The 19,654-nt window shown below is 43.1% G+C and overlaps 1 protein-coding gene and 1 long non-coding RNA gene across 2 annotated transcripts; one reads left to right on the top strand and one right to left on the bottom strand.

The window, feature by feature from the left end:
- Nucleotides 1–3,616, top strand: LOC120311447. Its single transcript, XR_005557622.1, has 3 exons — nucleotides 1–151; nucleotides 2,375–2,467; nucleotides 3,262–3,616. It is a non-coding gene; the product is annotated as an uncharacterized LOC120311447 (long non-coding RNA).
- Nucleotides 3,617–5,607: 1,991 nt separating this feature from the next.
- Nucleotides 5,608–18,037, bottom strand: TMEM268 (transmembrane protein 268). Its single transcript, XM_039350955.1, has 8 exons — nucleotides 14,883–18,037; nucleotides 13,277–13,386; nucleotides 12,151–12,258; nucleotides 11,219–11,368; nucleotides 9,755–9,865; nucleotides 8,908–8,988; nucleotides 7,548–7,733; nucleotides 5,608–5,988 (listed from the first exon to the last, which is right to left on the bottom strand). Exons 1-8 carry the CDS (start codon nucleotides 15,001–15,003, stop codon nucleotides 5,806–5,808), a joined length of 1,050 nt encoding a protein of 349 aa, XP_039206889.1. The 5' UTR covers nucleotides 15,004–18,037; the 3' UTR covers nucleotides 5,608–5,805.
- Between the last annotated feature and the right edge of the window lie 1,617 nt (nucleotides 18,038–19,654).

The raw sequence follows: 19,654 nt of genomic DNA, 5'->3' as shown, positions 1-19,654 counted from the left end.
TTTCTTTGCAAGAGGAAGTTAACTGAAGTCAATCCTTGTCATAAAGGCGGCGGAGAGGAAAGAAGAAGGGGACAGACAGCGAAGGAGAAAAGATTGAGAGGAGCCTTCTTCCACCCTAAGACCTGAATTATGGCCTGAGTTATCACCAGTGGTAAGTCAAGATCAGCTTGCCTTAAGTCAAATTTCAGCCTCAAGGAGGGTTCTCCTAAAACTGAGGGTGGGGATTAAATCCTTTTGCTGGCCAGGATTGGATAGGGGTGATTTAACTTAGTTTCCTCCGCAGAGCAGGAGGTGAGATTTGGTGGGCTGCTCCAAGTCTTGTTGTTGTTAGTTGCCGACCCATCGCGACCCCATGGACAATGTTCCTCCAGGCCTTCCTTTCCTCTACCATCTTCTGGAGTCTATTGAAGCTCACGCCTCCTGCTTCAGTGACTCCATCCAGCCACTCATTCTCTGTCATCCCCTTCTTCTCTTGCCCTCCATCTTTCCCAGCATCAGGCTCTTCTCCAGTGAGTCCTTCCTTCTCCTTAGGTGGCCAAAGTATTTGAGTTTCAGCTTCAGGATCTGGCCTTCTAAAGAGCAGTTGGGGTTGATCTCTTCTAGGACTGACCAGTTTGATCGCCTTGCAGTCCAGTCTACAGTCTGCAGTCCAGTCCAAGTCTACAGTAGGATTATGCTGTCCCTCCACCCCACCCCATCCCTACTCACCTCTCTCATACACATAGAAGTATTTAGACCAGCAATTGGCCTTGCTGTGGAGCTTCTCCTGTGTAGTATCATGAGTTGCACTGCCATTGGAAGTTCTAGGAACTCAGGAATCTACTTCCATTATGGCATGGATGAGCGGTGATTCCAAGCAGAGTTATCATATCAACAGTATCCAGAATTATAGAGGTCTGTGGAGATTCTCAGTTTTCCCGGTCATGGTTGTCCCAAAGGTGCTTTTTCAGGAGGCAACTGGACTTTCCTGTTTTTCTTTGAAGAGGTTTCACTTCTCCTCCAAGAAGCTTCTTCAGTTCTGAGTGGATGGTGGGGAACAGAAGGATTTATACTCCTTGCAGACAGCTGGTTGTTTGCCTTCTTTTGGAGAGTCCTTAAGGCCACTTGGAAGTTTATCTGTGTCCTAATGTGTCACGGATAAACCTCCAGGTGATCTCAACGATTCTCTAAAAGAAGGCAAATGACCAGCTCTGACTGGGAGGAGTATACATCCTTCCATTCCCCACCATCCAGTGTCAGAGCTGAAGAAGCTTCTTGGAGGAGAAGCAAGACCTCTTCAAAAAGAAAAAAGGAAGTCCGGTTGCCTCCTGGGACAAAATTATAGAGAGGAATATTTCTCAGGGTTGAAACGAGGGGTCCTTAGTGCTCTCTCTCTCTCTGTCTTTTTTTCCAGACATTTCATTACCAAAATAGGTAACATCATCAGTTGGAGGGGGGGGGATGTTACCTACATTGGTAATGAAACATCTGCAGGAAAACGACCAAGCTCAGAGAGCACCGAGGATCCCTCAGCATCCAAATTCAAAGCTGGTTTTAAATCTTTAACCCAGCCCTCTCTCAGGTAGCTGGTGACCAGGAAATCCTTTGAAGATCGTCACCGACTTTAAACACTCTAGCCAAGATATTACAAGGGTTCAAAGGTTTCCTGCTCGTAATTAGCAAGATTATTCTCTAGAGTTACTTTTTTTTTTCTCGAGTTCGGCAAATAGAAGAGTTCCCAGATTAGATCAAAGCATGCCCTCAACTTACAACGATTTGTTTACTGGCCCTTCGATGTTACAACGACACTTTAAAAAAATGACTTTTAGGACCGTTTTTTCACCCTTACGACCGTAGAGGCCTCCCCAGGATCATGCGATCAAAATTCAGACCCTTGGCCACTGCGTCAGATTTATGACGGTCATAGTGTCCTGGGTTCACGTGATGATCCCCTTTTGGGGCCTCCCAACAAGCAAAGTCCAGGCAGACTCACTTGACAACCGTGTTCCTCACAACTGCAGCGTTTCATCGAACAACGGTGTCACGAAAGGTTGTGAAATGGGGCAAAGCTCAGCCACAGACAGGTTGGACTCTGTAAGTCGAGGGCCTTGTGTTTGCGATCCCCAAAAATATTTCCATTTCTTTCAACGTGGAGAAATGATCCGTTAGTGAGCTCTCTGCTCCCTCAGCACCTATCCGGCGGTATTTTAGCTGTAGAGTTTACAGATTTCATCATTCTACTGCTAGCAGGTCTGCTGGCTGAATGTTCCGGAAATGGTAGACCTGACAAAATGTTGACATCTGGGTTTGTTCGGGTTAGATGAATGTGGGCATTGCTATGTATTCCTCCTTACTTCTCTCTCTCTCTGTCTCTCTCTCTCTCTGGCTTCTATAGCCTGCAGATATGTGGTGGCAAAAATCAGAATATGCTGCTGCTTCTGCTGTAACGATGACACGGCAAAATCAGAATCTTTAACTCAAGAAAGAGGTAAGGCAAAGTGCCCAATCTCTACTAGGGGAGAGAATAAAAGGATATATAATCAGTGCTGAGTCAAATGGGTCCTCCAGTTTCATAAAAAACAAAAACTTCCTTCATTCCTCCCTCCTCCCTTCTTCTTTCCAACTCATTCCTCCATCCCTCCCTCCTTCTTCCATCTCTCCCTCTCTTCCTCCCTCCCTCTCCATTTCTTCCTCCCTCCCCCCTCCCTCCTCCATCCCTCCCTCTCCCTCCTTCCCTCTTCCTATCTCATTCCTCCCTCCTTTTCTTCCCATCTCATTCCTCCTTCCCTCCCTCCTCCCTCCCTTTCTCTTCCCATTCCTCCCTCCCTCCCTTTCTCTTCCTATCTCATTCCTCCCTCCTTCTCTTCCCATCTCATTCCTCCTTCCCTCCCTTCCTCCCTCCCTTTCTCTTCCCATTCCTCCCTCCCTCTCCCTTTCTCTTCCTATCTCATTCCTCCCTCTCTCCTTCCTCCTTTTCTCTTCCCATTCCTCCCTCCCTCTCTCCCTTTCTCTTCCCATCTCATTCCTCTCTACCTCCTTCCTGTCCCACTCACACCTCAGCTCACAAAGACCTAGACCATTTCAGGCAAATGGCTGTCCAGTCTCTTCTTAAAAACTTCCAGTGATGGAGCATTCACAATTTTTGGAAGCAAGCCGTTCCAATGGTTAATTGTTCTCACTGGCAGGAAATTTTTTCCTTAGTTCTAGATTTTCCAACTCTCTGTATTCCAAATAGACTATTATCCTTCCTAAAATGTTAATTTCCTTTCTTGACCTGTGCAGGTTTCCCTGCAGGCGGATGACAAAAATCTCGGATGGCGGAGACACCCCCCAAATGTGTCAGTTCCATCATGGAGCAACCTAAGGGGACATGAGGCAGATAAAGGACCACGTTCGCGGATCCTCTGGAACGGTGGCTGGTCCTCCTCTACCAATTTGGCAAGATGCAAAATTCTTTCATCCATCTACCTGGCCATATCCAGACAACTCATGAAAACAGGTTTATAAACTCCCCTCGGAGCGGAGGTGAACGTGTTTGATTTATCCTGTGTCTGGGAGACCAGTAGAGTCAACCTTTGAAATGACCAAGAGTTTGAAATTATATCAAAAAGGAAATATAATTTGTTGACTAAATGTAGTTGCTTGACTCGGTTTGTCTTTCTTCAGCAAGAGACGGTGGCAGCTACATGAAAGAGGGAGTGTGGGAGGCAAAGGATTTATAACATGGTTTGCCCCTCTTGGACAGACCACACCCAAGTTGCCGGAAATGAAATTCCATCTGCAACCTGGAGCATATTTGGGGCTGAGATGATTAGCTGGGTCAGTCTCTTGCAGTAAAGACACTAAGCAGCCCGGATGTGTCCTTCCTTCCTTCCTCCCTTTTTCTCATCTATTCTCTTTCCCCTTCCTTCCACCATTCCTGTCTTCCTTCCTTCCTCCCTTCCTCCTTTTCATCTGTTCTTTCCCCTTCCTCCTTCCTTCCACCATTCCTTCCTCCCTTCCTCTTTCCTTCCATTCCTTCCCTCATTCCTGTCTCCTTCTTTCCTTCATATCCCTTCCTTTCTTCCTTCTCTCATTCCTTCCTTCTTTCCCTCATTCCTGCCTCCTTTTCTTCATCCCTTCCTTTCTTCCTTCTCATTCCTGTCTTCCTTCCTTCCTTCTCTCATTCATCTCCTTCCTTCCTCCATATCCCTTCCTTCTTTCCTTCTCATTCCTCTCCTTCCTTTCTTTTTTCTTTCTTTTCTTTTCCTTCTTTCCTTCCTCTTTCTTTCTTTCTTTCTTTCTTTTTCTTTCTTTCTTGTCCTTGACTAGAAAGCTAAGTGAGTTGTTAAGTGTGCTTTGTCCCATTTTATGACCTTTCTTGCCACTGTCGTTAAGTCAATCACTGCAGTTCTTAAGTGAATCACATGGTCAATAAATGAATCTGGTATCCCTCACTGACATTGCTCGTCAGAAGCCGGCTCGGAAGTTACCCACGGTGATCACATGACCCCGGAGCAGTACAACAGTCATAAATACAAGCCAGTTGCCAAGTATCAGAACTTTGACCATGTGACCGCAGAGATGCTGCTGCAGTCAGTGCCGTCGTAATTTTGAAGGGTCACTAAATGAATGCTTGTAAGTTGGGGACGACTAGTAGTACCTTGTTTTACCCCTCCGGTTGGCTCTGCCATTCCTTCTATTACAAGTGGTTAAAGGGGGGGTGGGGGGAGAATTGGGAAATTGCCTTATATAGAAAGGAACGTTATCTAAGGTAAATCCCCCAGAACTTGCAGGTGACTCCGGGACACAATGAGACAGCATGACTTAGCACATTTCGAGTGGGCCAATGGGAATGTGGTCTAGGAGTACACCCTTTCCCAGACTATGATTCATTGGTTTTATGAATCACTCCACGTATCTCCTAGATAAGTTGATCTCAGAGATTTCTGCTTTGGAGCAGGCGCCGAAGATCTAAACATCTCTGGAGTTCAGTTCATAACATTGTGGCTTGAGTTTCCAGAATCCAGCTAGAAAAGATGTTTCATTTCCAGGAGAATCCCTCCCTCCTTCTTTCTTTCTTTCTTTCTTTCTTTCTTTCTTTCTTTTTTTTCTTTCCTTCCTTCCTTCCTTCCTTCTACTCATTCCGTCCTTCCTTTTACTCTTTCTTTCTCTTTTCTTTCCTTCCTTCTTCTCATTCCCTCCTTCCTTCTTTCCTTCTACCTTGTCTTTCTTTCTTCCTTCCTTCCTTCTCTTTCCTTCTATTTTGTCTTTCTTTCTTTCTTTCTTTCTTTTTCTTTCTTTCTTCCTTCTTTCATTCTACTTTGTCCTTTCTTTCTCTCTCTCTCCTTCCTTCCTTCTCTTTCCTTCTACTGTCCTTCTTTCTCTTTCTTTCTTTCTTTCTTTCTTTCTTTCTTTCTCTTTCTTTCTTTCTTCCTTCTTTCTCTTTCCTTCTGTTTTGTCCTCCTCTCTCTCTCTCTCTCTCTCTCTCTCTCTCTCTCTCTCTCTCTCTCTCTTTTTCTTTCTTTCATTGATATGGCTGCCACCTCATCCTCACAACTTTGGGCAGCCACCAATGCATGAAGGTCCAATCCAGAGACCAGCAAAACAGTATATCGCGTGACAAAACCCTTATCAGTCAGAGACAGATCCTGACCCAGCTATAATATAATCTCTCCTTAGAAGAAGGTGCCAACATTCCCAAGAATATTTTTTAGACATAGTTCTTTTGTATGCAGAACTATGAGCCAGGGATGGTGGCAGCTACGTAAAAGAGGGAGTCCTGAGCGTCCTTCGTTCCCTCAGACTTCTGATTCTTCACTCTTTGATGATTGAGACCCTTGGTGGCTAACACCTCTGTTGGAATCCACAGAATTCTTTTCCCAGCATTGTAGTCTTTACAAACTGGCAGAGACAAGGCTTGTGGCCAAGAGTTTTGTGCTGCCCCATATGGACTTCTGGAAGCTGGCCACTGACAAAGAGCCTGGTGTAATAGCTGCTGAAGACCGTCAAGAGCTGCTGGGCCATTGTCTAAAACAAGGCAAGAAGAAGTCAACATCATTAATGTATTCCGGTCCAGCAGAAATCTACTCTGGTCCAGCAGAAAACCCTGGATGCTCAAGCCAACACCCACAAATTAAAGAAACATCCATTCTTCGGCACAGCCCCAAATCCAAGTTAAGTGCTTACATCAAATCCTTTGTTAGAGTTATAATCCTGGAATTATAGAAAAAAGTAAACAACACACTCTCCCCAAGTTTTCTCCTACTACCAACAGCTCAGAGAACTTCCAGAGTTGAAGGCCTCCAGCTGAAGAACTGCCATTAGTTCAACAATTCGACCTCACCCCTAATCCTTCTCTTCATTAAACTAGTCATATCCAATTCCTGCAACCGCCTCCAGTCCCCTAGTCCTCTTTGTTGCTCTTTTCTGCACTCTTTCCAAGAATCTCAACATCTTTTTTATATTGTAATTCCTCTCCAAACAAGTAAAGGATTTGGGATTGCCCACAACTGCTCCAGACAATCACTTCTTGTGAGGAGATTGCAAGAAGCTTAGAGATCTGGGAGATGAAGTAATAGTGTCAGAATCCAATTATATTTCATCTCTAGTTATCAACTATAGAAAACCCCATTTCTGCCTTCTCTGGATTCTGTCATATGATGAAGGGAAGGGGGTGAGCAAAGGGGCTTTATGGCCCTCACTTCCTTCAGTACACTTCAAAGGGACTGGATGTGGATATCACCAAAAGGACTAACCATAACAATGGGGCTATTACCTTCATGTAGTTTTCTCTGAAGTCTCCATCCAGCTGGCAGTAAGGAAAAGGGGGTGGGAGTGTAATGCCTGAGATTGTCGCTGGAAGAAGGGGGTGATTGGGTGGGGCTACTGGGGAACCCCTTAAAACCTTGAATGGGAGAGCTTGGACCCCAAGTCCTGTAACCATTTTCTCTGAATAAAGGGTGCCTGTTGGAAGAACTATTCCAAGAGTTCTGTCTTCTTAAGATGCAAAGTGGGGTGCCATCTGGTTCAAACCATGGCTGATGGCACTTGGTTCAGAGACTTCTTTTTCTAACCTAGCACTGATGATGTTGCCTAGTTTGTTAATGAAACGTCTGCAAGAAAACAACTCAGCTCAGAGACCACCAAGGATCCCACAGTCTTCCTCCTCCTCCTCCTCCTCGCCGCAAACCCCATTCCCTTCTAGCACTGATGTTACCTAGTTTGGTAATAAAACATCTGCAAGACACAATCCAGCTCAGAGACCACCAAGGACCTCACAGTCCTCCTCCACTCCCTTCTAGCACCGATGATGTTATCTAGTTGGGTCATGAAATGTCTGCAAGGAAACAGCCAGGCTCAGAGAGCACCAAGGACCCCACAGTCCTCCTCCTCCTCCTCCTCCTCCTCCTCCTCCTCCTCCTCCTCCTCCTAGAGGATCCAAGACTGAGGAAGACACAGATCACCCCTAGGGATGAGAAGGAAATTTTACGCTACTGTAGAAGGCTGCTTCTCGTCCAACCATTTTGCTGGTCTTCCAAGCAAAGGATGAAGGGAAGGGAGGAAAAAAAAAAGAAAGACATCCTTACCTCTGGAGCTCTGTCTGAGACAAGATGGAGGAATTCTCGGTGCGCCACCGAGTTCTGATTGCCCGCCTTTGTCTCTGGCAACAGCGAAGTGACTTCCAAAGAGTCGTTGGGTTGGTCTTCCCAACTCGGCGAGAGAGTTGTCTCCACTATGATGCTGACATGTTCCAGGTTGCGCTTCAGAGCAGACTGGTAAAAATGACAATGACCCAGAGAAGGCAATATGAGAGGTAGCAAGCCCAAAGCCTTGGCTCAACAGAATCCTTGAGTGTCTCTTTCTAGATTTCCTTTCTCTTGGGTGGGTGGGTGGATGGGTGGGTGTGGTTGTAGCTTTGAGTCAGGGCTGACTCCTGGTCACAGCCTGGGACGAATCCCTGCACTTTTCTTAGCAGGTTCGTCAGAAGTGTTTTGCTATGAACCTCTTCCTAGGATTGAGAAGAAGGAACTTGCCCAAGGTCACCTAGAAGGTTTTGTGACTAGGAATGGATTAGAACTCAACATTTTCTAGCTGGGTGCCTTTGACCACTGCACCACATTTAGTCTACCTAGTCAGTCTCAAAGGTGTGACAAAGATATGGAGACTTCGGGATCAGAGACAGTGTGGTGTTGGGACTGAAGCACGAGAAGAGGACTTCAAATGTTCTTCTTTTCATGTTTTGAACTTTCTGGAAGTCTCAGGATACATGTTATAGGAAGGAGAATGTTAGGTTTTTCATCGGTGGCAAGAGCACTTAGACTTATATATTGCTCCACAATGCTTCACAGCCTTCTCTAAGTGGTTTACAGAGTCAGCATCTTGCCCCCCAACAATCTGGGTTCTCCTTTTACCAACCTCGGAAGGATGGAAGGCCAAGTCAATCTTGAGCCGGTCAGGATCGAACTCCTGGCAGTGGGCAACCTGCAATACTGCATTCTAACCACTGCGCCGCCATAGCTCCTAATGCAACATCCGATCAGTTATACCAATAGCAATAGCACTTGGGCTTATATACCGCTTCACAGCCTTCTCTAAGTGGTTTACAGAGTCAGCATATTGCCCCCCAACAATCTGAGTCTTCCTTTTATCAACCTCGGAAGGATGGAAGGCAGAGTTAACCTGGAGCTGATCAGGATCGAACTCCTGACAATGGGCAGAGTCAGCCTGCAATACTGCATTCTAACCACTGCGCCACCACGGCTCTTCAGCCAGGCATCCCACTGTTATTGATGTATCTGACCAATTTATATAGCACCCAGCTTACAAATCAGTGACCATGAGTAGTGCACAACACAATTAACTGGGCAGTGATGCATTTCAAGGGTCCTCTTTTTTCCGACTCTACACTTTGGAGGCTTGAAGGGAAGGAGCCGTTGAATAACTTACCTCCTGACTTTTCTTCAGCGTGAGCAGAGAGTCCGTCAAAGACTGAAGGCAGGGTCCAACATCAAAATGAATAAACCACAACTGAAGGAGAGGAGAAAGGAGGGAGATAAACAAGAAAGCACCCGGGGAAAATTTGCTACATCTGCCATGATTGGAACTTTTCTACTTGCATTTAACAGATGAAATGCTATACCATTTGTGTACAGAATGTCACAGAGCCAGAACTTCACATCTGCATACAACTCTCCAAAGCCTGATGTCTTATCTTCAGAAGCTGGAATGCTTGTGGTGAAATTATAATGTTTCATGGGACAGATGTAGAGAAATGACTTGTCTCCAGAAGTTGTGGGTGCTTCAACACTGGGCGTTTTTAAGAAGAGACTGGGCAGTCATTTGCCTGAAATGGTATAGTTTCCTCCTTGAGTAGGGGGGTGGACTAGAAGACCTCCAAGGTCCCTTCCAACTCTGCTATTCTATTATTCTGTTAATCTCATTTTAATGTATGCTGATTAGTGTACATTTAAAGTGACAATAATTATTCTATTCTATTCTATTCTATTCTATTCTATTCTATTCTATTCTATTCTATTCTATTCTATATTCTGTTCCATTCCATCTTCTCTTCTCTTCTCTTCTCTTCTCCTCTTCTCTCCTTCCCTTCCATTCCAGTCTATTTCTATTCCATTCTCTATTCCATTCTATTCTATTCTATTCTATTCTATTCTATTCTATTCTATTCTATTCTATTCTATTCTACTCTAAGAACAAAACCAATCTTTGAGCTTGGTTGATTTCTACTCTACTCTACTCTACTCTACTCTACTCTTCCCCCTTCAGAAAAACATACCTGTGGGACAGCACAATTCTTGTCTGAAATATTTGTCATCCCTACCAGGAAACCAAATTTCATGAAGGCTTCATTGGCAGCCATTAGCCTCATATCTGTATTCACATTCATCTGGGGAAAGGGAAGGAAAAAGAAGAAGTCAAGAAGAATTGAACTGTGGCTACAAAAAAAATCAGGATTTTAAGAGATGGAAGGCGCTTGAAGGACATCCATCTTGGGGAATGAACAGGGCTGCAACCTGCTGACCAGATGGCCATTCAGTTTCTACCTGCAAAAGTAGCTATTTCATGTTTCATTAGGCAGAAGGGAAAACTGTCAAAAGCACGGGGAGCCGTCCGACGACCTCACGTTTTAATTACCTTTCATCTGAAACCGGTTTCAATGACAGCCCGGCTGAACCGAGAGTACATTTGTAGGCAAGAAAGAAAGCCTGCCGAAATTTTGGAAGGAGGATCCGGGCTCCCATAAAAACCAGGATTCGGAAGTCAAATGCGTTTTGTGACCTCTCCAGAGGGGCGAATCCTGTCTTAGCAGTTTGGATAAATGTCACTGCTTTTGACCCGCATTTGTGGGAGCCGTAAACAAGCGAGCAAGAAACAAACATCCTAACAAAAGAACAAAACCAATCTTTGAGCTTGGTTGATTTCTTGCAGATGTTTCATGACCCAACTAGGTAACGTCATCAATGCTGGAAGAAAATGGGGTTTTCAAGGAGGAGGAGGAAAGCTGCTGTGGGGTCCTTGGTGCTCTCTGAGCTGGGTTGTTTTCTTGCACACGTTTCATGACCCAACTAGGTAGCATCATCAGTGCTAGAAGGGAAAGAGGAGGAGGAGGAGGAGGAGGAGGAGGAGGAGGAGGAGAATTAATGTAGGATCCTTAGGCTCTCTGAGCTTGGTTCTTTTCTTGAAGACAGTTGATTACACAACGAGGGAACATCACTGTTGCTACAATCCACTGAACACCGACGAAGTTACCTAGCTCTGCAAAGAAACGTCTGCAAGAAAACCTCCAAGGTCAGAGGACACCAAGGACCCCACAGTACAAGAAATAGCAATTTCAACCCCAGGGAAATTATTTTTCCATGCCTTTACAAGTTGTTCCAGCTGAGGAGCTAAAGAGAGTGACAGTCACAAGATGGGCAGAAGAAATTAAAAGCCCAAAGCAAAACATGATTCATGCATGACTGATGCATGATCAATGGGGAATCACAACAAAATGCTAATATCACCTTCCAAGACAAAAGGAAGTCTCTCCTCATGCATTTCACACACGGGACCCTTGCCAAACCTCTTAGTCACTGGATGAAAGTTGATCCTTTTCAGCTGCTGCTTGTCTAATCCCTCCAACAGAGGGGAGCCATCCAGAATAGCAGAAGAGGCACCCGGGATAGTTAAAGAAAGAGAAGGGGGAAAAAAACCACATTCACACGAAATGGTGACTGGTGACAATCCAGTCCTGTCTTACCTTTCCCTGATAGTGATGAATTACGACTTGGATGGCCACAGTGGTCACCAAGGCAACGAGAGTAACCAAAACAATGACTTTCCAAGACTGTCCGACTGAAAAAATTTGCAGGACAGAATAAAGGTTGATCCAGAGAGTCACGTAGACAATCTGAAAAGAGAGAGAATTACGTCAGCAGCAGAGGGGATGCAAAATGCCAAATCTGGTCTAAATATTTTGGCTGACTGTGCAGCCGATGACAACAATAGTTATTTGCTTATTAATTTATCAAATTAAGGTACTGCCCATCTTCACGCTCAGAAATGGAGGCCAAAATGGCTACTGCGGACATTAAGAGCGATTAAGAGCAATATTTATTCTTAAAAAGGTTAAAAGAATCTTTTATACTGCATTTTACTCAATGTCTGTAAGCCACCTAAAGTCACTTTTGGCGAGGTGAATGGCACACGTTCCATAAAGATAGATAGATAGATAGATAGATAGATAGATAGATAGATAGATAGATAATAGACCGATAGATAATAGATAAATAGAGATTAGATAAATAGATAAGCTAGATGGCTAGATAGATAATTAGATAGAGAATAGAGAATAGATGAGAGATAGATAGATAGATAGATAGATAGATAGATAGATAGATAGATAGATAGAGATTAGATAGATAGATAGATAGAGAATAGACAGATAGATCATAGATAAATAGAGATTAGATAAATAGATAAGCTAGATGGCTAGATAGATAATTAGATAGAGAATAGAGAATAGAGATAAATAGATAGAGATAGATAATGAGAGATAGATAGATAGATAGATAGATAGATAGATAGATAGATAGATAGATAGATAGATAGATAGATAGAAATGAGAGAGAGAGAGAGAGAGAGAGAGAGATATTCAATAGATTTAGCCCACATGACCTATGGGGTTCTTACAGCAGCAATGGCCATCCTCAACCCTCTGGAGTTGTACAATAGATACGTTCTCATTTTTGGCTCCAGCACAGCTTGTTGAATCAAAGTTTCCCACTGGTCTTCTGTCACCTGTTTGGATAACCATAACATCAGGCACATGTCTGGAACCAGAGAAGCAGATTTGGACTACAAGGGGAAATGTACTTGGAATAAGAGCTGATTAATAGCAGAACAAAAAGTCTCAGGTGTGCTTCCCTTCCCTGGAGTCATTTAAACATATCCATCTGTGAATCTGTCACGGTAAGAAAGGGGTGAGGAACTACAACCCCTTTATGACTTGTGGAGTTCAACTTCAACTCCCAGAATGGCTGGCTGGCCAGGAATTCTGGGAGTTGAAATCCACAAATCATAAAAGGGCCACAGATCCCCACCCCTGCTGTAGGAGAAGAAGAGGCAGAACCTGGGGTAGGGGTCAAGAGAGGAATCAGCCTGGAGTCGTTACGTTGTCATAAATGGTCTAAGTCCAACTCTTCTTGAACTCTGTTGACTTTTTTTATCTTGTGCCAATCTAATGCTGACCATTAGTTGAGTATATTCTTGTCTACAGGCATGAGCAATAAATCAGCTTAACTGGAATTTCAAGGGTGGTCCTAATTCCTCATGCCTCACCTACATTCAGAGAGGTGGCCATCAAGATCCTTTTTTTTTGACCTAATCCAATGACTCCAATTTAAACTAGATTTAATTCCGTGAGAGAATTCTATAGAATTATAGTCTGTTAAAAAAAAATGAGCTGAGCTAGGTGGCAGCAAACTTGCCTGATTGAAAAAAAGCTAAGCAGGCTTAAAACTGGTTAGTACTTGAACAACAAATTATAGGATGATCACTTGAGCTGGGAAAAGACTCAAAAAAATCTACACTTTCATTGTAGAAACTGTGTGGGATCCTTAGCAGTTCCAGCTTAACTTGAAGTAGGTTTTACCTTCTTTATACCTAAGTGTGCTATTTAGATACATATTTTCTCATATTGCACAAAAACACGTATGTACATGCACGCAGGGGATAAAAATGTGGTGTTGCGTCTAATGGGAATCTATTAAAAGCACTGATTTTGAATTGCAGGTCTCAACAAGACCAGAAGCCTCACCTCTATTCCCAAAGTTTTCAGCTGGTCTTCCCAAGAATTCATGACGAAAGGGGCATAACCACGGGGCTTGTGAGCTGTCAGCACCACAAGCACCTGTCCATTTAGAAAGTCTGCAACGCAATAGTTGGGAAAATTAATTGTTCAACGTTGGCACATTAAACCACAGTTAGTCAACTGCACAATTCACAGTATGTCATCAATCACAGTTTACAAATGTCTGTGGAGATTCTCAGTTGTCCAGGTCATGGTGGTGATGTTTTTTTCCAAAAGGCAACTGGACTTTTTTCTTGAAAACATTTCTCTTCTCATCCAAGAAGCTTCTTCAGTTCTGAATTGATAAGAAGTGACTCATCTTTTTTTTCTTCTTCTTCTTCTTCCTCCTCCTCCTCCTCCTCCTTCTTCCTCAAGGAAAAAACAGTCCAGTTGCCTTTTGAAAAAGCACCTTTGAGACAACCATGACTTGGATGACTGAGAATCTCCATTGACACGCCTAAAGAGTCTTCAAAATCATGCTATGCTGCTTTCTCAAAAAGTCTGAGGAGATCAGGGGATGTGGATGTTATGCTACAAATTCTTGAATAAAGACCCATTGTTTCTTGTCCCACCAGAATGTCCCAAATCCATCAGTGGTGACAGAAAATCCACTCAATCAGTCTGAGTCATCCACGGTTGACTCAAAGAGGCAACAGAACTTTCTTGGTTTTTTCTTGAAGATGTTTCACTTCTCATCCAAGAAGCTTCTACAGTTCTGACTTCAGTTCTGACTGAATCCTTCCACTCCCCACGATTCAGTCAGAACTGAAGAAGCTTCTTGGATAAGAAGTGAAACATCTTCAAGGAAAAACAAAGAAAGTCCAGTTACCTCTTGAAAAAAGCACCTTTGGGAGATGGTTTGCAAAGCATGACACCTGGGTTCACACAACACCCTAAGGCCAAAACCCAAGCACATCACATTTGGGCTTGGTGCAATAGGTTATCGAGTAAGCTGGGGCTTAGTGCGATGGGCAACCCGGCCAACGCAACTGTTTTCCGTGTGCCAAATAGAAGCTTAATTTGAAACGTCTCCACAGCACTGGCATTCTAAATTACCTACTTCTGTGTCTCAAGTGACCGTCAATTTCCATTAACATTTTTAAGATTTCCAGATGCATTTTCAGCACGACACATTTGTAAAAAAAAAAAAAAAAAGACTTAATGGATAAAATTTGGAAGACAGAACAGCCACGTATTCAGCTTCGCGTGGTTCATTAAGTTATGCATTTTGGGAAATATTACTAACGGTGCACAGAAGAAAGTGTGCGTTGCGCACATCCGTAAATCTCCAGGAAATGTTTGCGAAGAATATTTCCAACTGCATTGGGGGAAAGGATGAGCAGATCAAAGATGCATTTGCTAACATACGTTTAAGATGAGTACAACCGAAGCGCACAAAAGGATGATTTTCATCAAAGGCATTACAAGTTTCTGTACATAAAAGCTGCTATCCATTCATAGAGAAGATAAAATTAAATAAGTCAAAGAAAAACCCCAAACAGGTCAAAATTATTAGGGCTACCACCACGTTTTCCGCTACTGCTGACCAACGTTGTCAAATCTCTGATTTTACCATTTCTCCTGAAATCAGCGTGCTCCTTTCCTTTACTCCAGCAATAAGTGATGCTAAATGGTCCTTCTCCTCCTCCTCCTCCTTCTTCACCATCTTTGGTTTGGTTTCCACCACAAACCATGTTGAATCGGTGTTCAACTGTGCAAATCACCCAACAAGAACTTCAGCTATCAATGTCTGGTCTTTTCTCCTTGAAGATCCTCGCTGTTTTCTGGGCAAGCAAAACAAAATACTTCATCAGCTCATTTCCTCCATGTAGGGTCCAAGAGAAGATAAGACTATTGCAGGTAAAGATCAAAAGTCAGCAGATGACCCTCTGAAGTCCAGCAAGCTTCATCCCTGACTTCTTCTAGCATGCTCCAGTTCTTTCTTTCACTCTTGACGCTATTGAATCATTCTCTGAAGCAATAGCTACCTTCTCACTAATCAACTGGGTGGGGCCACACACCTATGAGTTGCACAAAACAGGTCCTACAAACCAGCTCTGAAAAATTCAGATTTTTTTCCCATAGAACTGTGGGGTTGTTTTGTTTTTTTTGTCTTCTGCTTTGAGAAGTTGGGTTCTAGAAGTTCTCCCCAGCTCTGCCAACTTGTATTCGCTTTTTCTATTGAAACATATGTGCACAAAAGGCTTAGTTGTTAGAATTAAAAGATGAAAAACCTAGAAAGCATTGGCTTTCCTGGATTGGCTGCGGCTGCTTTTGCGTCTCGGGAGCAATCCATGAGCACGTCCCCAAACTTCAAAAAGACAGAATAGAGATTGTTCTCGTCCACGGTTCCACCCCTGCAGGTAGTGTCACCGGGAATGACCAAGGTAAAAGACCTCTTTCCAGTGGTCACCAAGGCTCCAGGTTGACATGTCAACAAACGTGGACACAATATGGATTCCCAGAATAATATGGGGATTTTTTTAAAGAAAAAAATGCAACCAGCATCCATCAAATGGGAGTTAACTGCATTGGTCATATTGCTTTGCTTCAACACCTCCTTAGAATTCAGCAGTTGCAAAACTCTGGAATCCTATCACTTACAATCAGGAAGGAGGAAGCTGTTTGCTTCACATGACTCAGGTTTTAAGATTACTCAGTCAGACTGCACAGGAAGAAGGAGAAGGATTGAGTAATATATATTCATATCAGGCTGTCAAAAGACGGCTCAAATCATTGTTATTCAGCAGATTTTACAAATTCCCAGGGTCTATGCTTGTGGAACAACCCATACACCTAGTCACGCTCCTGGTTGGGTTTTTTTTTTTTTCTAAATTTACTTCACAACGTCAAAAAGAAGGCTTGTAACTGAATCCCGAAATCCATCCTAGAAAAGCAGACAGCTGTGAAACTGAACAAAATTAATAACTTAAAAGAGTGGGGTATGAAGAAGAAAAAGGACTTACAAGCCTAGTTGTGGATCTGAAGGGACTCCTTTGCAAATCTCCGCTGCCTTTTTTAGCAGCACAAAAAGCTGTAGCTTAGCATGCTTTCCCTAAGAAAATGCACACTCTCCTTCTTGCACAGAGGGAGGAGGACATATTAGGAGGAAGTGAACATATCAGCTTCAACATCATTCATTAAAAGCACTTCTGAACTGCAGATTGAATGTTTTGCCTTCTCGCTTTGCCACGTTTTGTCTTTTTTGCTGTTCTGGCAATTGGAAAAGAATGCAGTCCTGTGCCTGCTTGGTTGACTCCCCCCCCCTGCAATTCCTGCAACACAAGTATTGAAAACAGGCTGCAAGTAAGTTTAGACTCTCACACCTGGAGGCAAGACTCCCAACACATCTGGCTACAGGCTGGCAATGAGGATGTTCAGCCTAGCTGCTCTGCCCTTCGTCTTCTCCAAAACCGCTTGTAAACATCGCAGCAAGACGTAATCAATAATCCATGCTGAGCACAATCCATGTCCAACCAGAGGATCATCATCAAACTTTCTCCCAGGAAGTCCTTCAGAGTCTTCCGTTATTGCAATGTTTAATGTAGCGGAGAGAAGCGGCGTCCTAACTGTACTTCATTTAAAGCGATATTTAAATGAAATGAAGTCAGTCTGGCGTCCAGCTCCCACTTGCTCTCTCTCCTCCACCAAGGGTAGCCCATAAAACATTGGATTATCACGTTGTGAATGTGGTGAACACAGCTAAGAATACCCACAGTCCATTAGGACAATGTGCTTTTCGTACTAAAATGACCGACGCAAACTGGCCCGTGGCAAGAAAAAAAAAATAAAATTAAAATTAGGGGCAATTGCAAAGGAAGTTTGAAAAGAGCAACAGCATAAGCACCGATTGTTTCCTTGAAGTCCACTCAATATCCACAAACACTGTAGAAACGGGTCAGATTTTGGACCATTTGATGATTAGAAGTTTGATGATTAGAGGCTGTATCTAAGAAAGTGGCTTCGCTCTGATGTTTTTCCTCCCATTTTTCCTCAAACATCTTGAATCATGGGAAACAGTACATTGAAACAGCAACACACAGAAAAAAAACAGGAGTGCAATTTTTATATACCTGCGAGTGAACACAACTTTGTAAGTATAATTGCATTCCTTGTTTTTCGTATGATGCTGTTCTTGTTATGTTTCCTTCACACGTTGCTCGATTAGAAAGAAAAAGGTGCATTTCCTTGCGATTAAAATGCAAGAGGAAGTGATAAAGGGACAGAAACATTTATTTGAAAACAATGTAGACTACAGGTCTGAAATGTAGCTGTTCTATTAATCCAGATCTTGCTCTCCACTCAGTAGTTGGAGCAAGGGGAACCCAGTTTAAAATCCATTAAAGTATTTTCTCCATTTGGCAGCTCAGATAGCCTCAGTCCAAAGGGTAAGATTTAAGAAGCACCTTGCTATCTTTCTTTCCCTTATTTTTTTCTTAAAAAGTATCCTATTCCCGTCTTCCTTAAAACACTGTGCTGAACCACAAGACTGCCAGATTTCGTAAGCTGCTGGCCAAGGATGTTTTTAAGCAGCTAGTTAGTTTTGCAAAGAGCAAAATTCAGCTAAATATATTTCTTAAAAGCACCACCATTAATATCAAGAAGTACAAAGAGTTTGAATGAGTATTATTATTAATAGTAATAGTATTATTAATATTATTAGTATTAATATTATTATTATCAATAGTTTATTATAGTGGAATTTTTATATTGTATTGTTTAAGAATTAGGATATTAATTTGTTTGTTATTATGCTTATTTAGAATTTGTTTATTTTATGTTAAAAGGGAGTTAAAGTGCATTATGGATTTGGTTTTTATATAGTTGGTTAATGTTATTTAGATTATGATTGTTATATTTGTAACCCTGTATTCAGCTCTGGGAAGTGGGGGAGGGGGAGTGGGTGGGGGGGTTTGGGGTTGTTTTGTTGTAAACTTTTGTAAAACTTTTCAATAAAAAAAAAGAAGTACAAAGAGTATGAAGTGTGGAGCATTTATACTATTTTCACTCATTCTGTTTCAGAAAAATCACACATCCTTGCCAAAGGAGAGAATTTATGGAGCTGGTTTTCACTGGAAGGCTTATGAGGTCCTGCCTAATCTTTGAATTCATTCATAAATAAATCGTTGACAGCCAGAATGTTGCAAAACTTCAAATTCATGACTCACTTTCAGAAGTCCAAGTAGCAGCTGCTTATTATCTTGTGCACATTCACTCTCTCAACGCACAACTTCCTTCATTACCACCATCCCCGCCAGCATGAGTGAGCCTCTGTGTTCTCGCAAAGGGAGAATCTTGTCAGCAGGAGTGCTGATTTAAAGACAGCTTATCAGGTACTTAGGAAGCACAGGGCTTGGCAGGACTCAACTGTCAACACCACCGCAATCAACAACTAAAAAGCCACCCACATAAATATCACACACAGAACAGCCCAGAAGCTCACACTCTGCTAGAAAGAAGTTCCCTGAGGATGGACTCCAACAAGAGTCCAAAAGCTTGGAAGATGAAACCTCTGAACTCAGGGACTGACCCAGATTGGATCCTGCAACATTGTCCTGGGACACGTAGATTCACCTTCATTCGAGATAGATCAGTGGTTCTCAACCTGTGGGTCGGGACCCCATTTGGGGTCGAACGACCATTTCACGGGGGTCACCAAACAACGCAGTCCGCCATTTTGTTTCCCCTTTTCCTTAGCTGTGCTACTCCCTTTTATTCTATTGGCTGTTGAAAGCCAATAGAATAGACTCTCTTGAATAGAGTCTAATTCTATTGACTTTCAAAAGCCAATGGGAATGGTCCAGGCTGTCTCTGCCCTGCTGAGCCCGCCAAAAGTCCCATTCTGCAAACAGTGCTGCGCCAGTTGAGTAGTCCTCGACTTACGACCGGTTGAGTAGTCCTCAACTTACGACCGGTTGGGGGTCACGGCATTAAAAAGGTTGAGAACCACTGAGATAGATAGATAAAGATATAAAATGGATGGATGGATGATAGACAGACAGACAGGATGGATGAATGGATAGACAGACAGAGGGACATACATTCTGGTAGAGGGAGATTCTCTGAGGGTGAGCTTCAGCAGGAGTCTAAAACAGTGGTTCTCAATCTTTTTAATGCCGCGACCCCCAACCGGTAGTAAGTCGAGGACTACTCAACCGGTGCAGCACCGTTTGCAGACTGGGGCTTTTGGCGGGCTCAGCAGGGCAGAAACAGCCTGGACAATTCCTATGGGCTTTTGAAAGCCAATAGAATTAGACTCTATTCAAGAGAGTCTATTCTATTGGCTTTCAAAAGCCAGTAGAATAAAAGGGAGTAGCACAGCTAAGGAAAAGGGGGGAAAAAATG

The sequence above is a fragment of the Crotalus tigris genome, unplaced genomic scaffold (genome assembly GCF_016545835.1).
Source record: "Crotalus tigris isolate CLP2741 ecotype Arizona unplaced genomic scaffold, ASM1654583v1 scf7180000018366.374532, whole genome shotgun sequence".
In the NCBI taxonomy this organism is placed as follows: Eukaryota; Metazoa; Chordata; class Lepidosauria; order Squamata; family Viperidae; genus Crotalus; species Crotalus tigris.
This window is presented reverse-complemented; position numbering and strand designations above follow the sequence as displayed.

Bases quoted from the DNA above. Each gene is read 5' to 3' on its own strand.
- TMEM268 (XM_039350955.1), bottom strand. From the start codon at position 15,003: ATGGTTTGTGGTGGAAACCAAACCAAAGATGGTGAAGAAGGAGGAGGA. The intron at 11,369-12,150 runs GTAAGAACCCCA...CTCTCTTTTCAG, and splicing joins TGAGGATGGCCATTGCTGCT to ATTGTCTACGTGACTCTCTG. The intron at 7,734-8,907 runs GTAAGTTATTCA...CATTTTTACCAG, and splicing joins CGCTGAAGAAAAGTCAGGAG to TCTGCTCTGAAGCGCAACCT.